Here is a 1,374-nt window from a genome sequence, read left to right on the forward strand (position 1 = left end):
AACAAGGCTCCGGGTCCGGATGGATATGGTGCATGTTTTTTCAAGTCGGCATGGAACATCATTGGTGATGATATTATAAGGGCCATCAAACACTTCTTCAAAACAGGCCACCTTTTAAAAGAGGTAAATTGCACTATTCTTGCTCTTGTTCCTAAAGTTGCTAACCCTACTTTTTGCAAGGATTTCAGACCTATTGCTTGCTGCAATACAATGTACAAATGCATCACTAAAATCATGGCAAACCGCCTCAAGGTCCTTCTTCCGCAGTTCATAAACAAAGCTCAAGAAGCCTTTGTGGGAGGCCGTAGCATTGGTGAAAACATCCTTCTATGCCAAGAGCTTATGCAAGGATACCATAAGGACACTCTTGAAAAGAAATGTGCCATAAAGATTGATATTATGAAAGCTTATGACTCTTTGAATTGGGATTTCTTACTTGCTGCTCTTAATACCATTGACATACCGCAAACTTTCATAACTTGGATAAGGAGTTGCATCACTAGTCCTAAGTTTTCAGTGGGCTTAAATGGTGAACTTGTGGGCTTCTTCAAAAGTACTAGGGGGCTAAGGCAAGGGGATCCGCTCTCTCCTCACCTTTTTGTCATTGCTATGGAGGTGCTCTCTTGCATGCTTAGTGACCTAAAGGAGAATGCTCAGTTTAGCCATCATTGGAAGTGCAAAAAGAATAATATCACCCACTTATGTTTTGCGGATGATCTCATGATTTTTTGTAGGGCGGATGTCTATTCCATATCCCTTATAAAAGAGGTATTAGATTGCTTCCACTCTTGGTCCGGGCTTAAATCAAATCTGTCCAAGAGCAATATTTACCTTTCGGGAGTCAATAATGCTGAAGCGGAACACCTAAAATCAATCCTTGGCATTGATTTTGGCTCTCTCCCTTTTAAATACCTTGGTGTCCCTATGATCTCTTCAAAACTAAGGATTGATGATTGCAAACCCCTTATTGATAAGATTGTGGCAAGGATCTCTTCTTGGAAAAGCAAGTTCCTTTCTTATGCTGGAAGACTTATCCTTATCAAGGCTATCCTCTTTAGCATCCAAGTATATTGGTCTTCTACTTTTATCCTCCCTGCAAAGGTGCATAAGGTAATTGATAGCTACCTTAGAAATTTCCTTTGGAGTGGAGACATATCCTGTAGCAAGAAGGCAAAAGTTGCTTGGGATGACATTTGTCTCCCAAAGGAGGAAGGAGGATTGGGCATTATGAAAAGCAAATCTTGGAACAAGGCTGCCATGATGAAACATATATGGAAGCTCCTTCAAAATGCTGGAACTTCCTTATGGGCCGATTGGATCTATGACAATCACTTGAGAAATAAAAGCTTTTGGGGGATTAATTCAAGTAGCAAT

General features: G+C 40.5%; 1 protein-coding gene across 1 annotated transcript; it reads left to right on the top strand.

Annotated features, from left to right (window-relative positions):
• Positions 1–234: 234 nt before the first annotated feature.
• On the top strand, positions 235–763 carry LOC123224011. The gene is made up of 2 exons (XM_044647494.1): positions 235–553; positions 735–763. Exons 1-2 carry the CDS (start codon positions 235–237, stop codon positions 761–763), a joined length of 348 nt encoding a protein of 115 aa, XP_044503429.1.
• Positions 764–1,374: the final 611 nt, after the last annotated feature.

The sequence above is a fragment of the Mangifera indica genome, chromosome 8 (genome assembly GCF_011075055.1).
Source record: "Mangifera indica cultivar Alphonso chromosome 8, CATAS_Mindica_2.1, whole genome shotgun sequence".
In the NCBI taxonomy this organism is placed as follows: domain Eukaryota; kingdom Viridiplantae; phylum Streptophyta; class Magnoliopsida; order Sapindales; family Anacardiaceae; genus Mangifera; species Mangifera indica.

What these genes read in the sequence shown, in the direction of transcription:
- LOC123224011 (XM_044647494.1), top strand. Translation starts at nt 235, where the DNA reads ATGGCAAACCGCCTCAAGGTCCTTCTTCCGCAGTTCATAAACAAAGCT. An exon ending in ACTTGTGGGCTTCTTCAAAA is followed by an intron (nt 554 to 734) that starts GTACTAGGGGGC and finishes GATTTTTTGTAG; the next exon opens with GGCGGATGTCTATTCCATAT.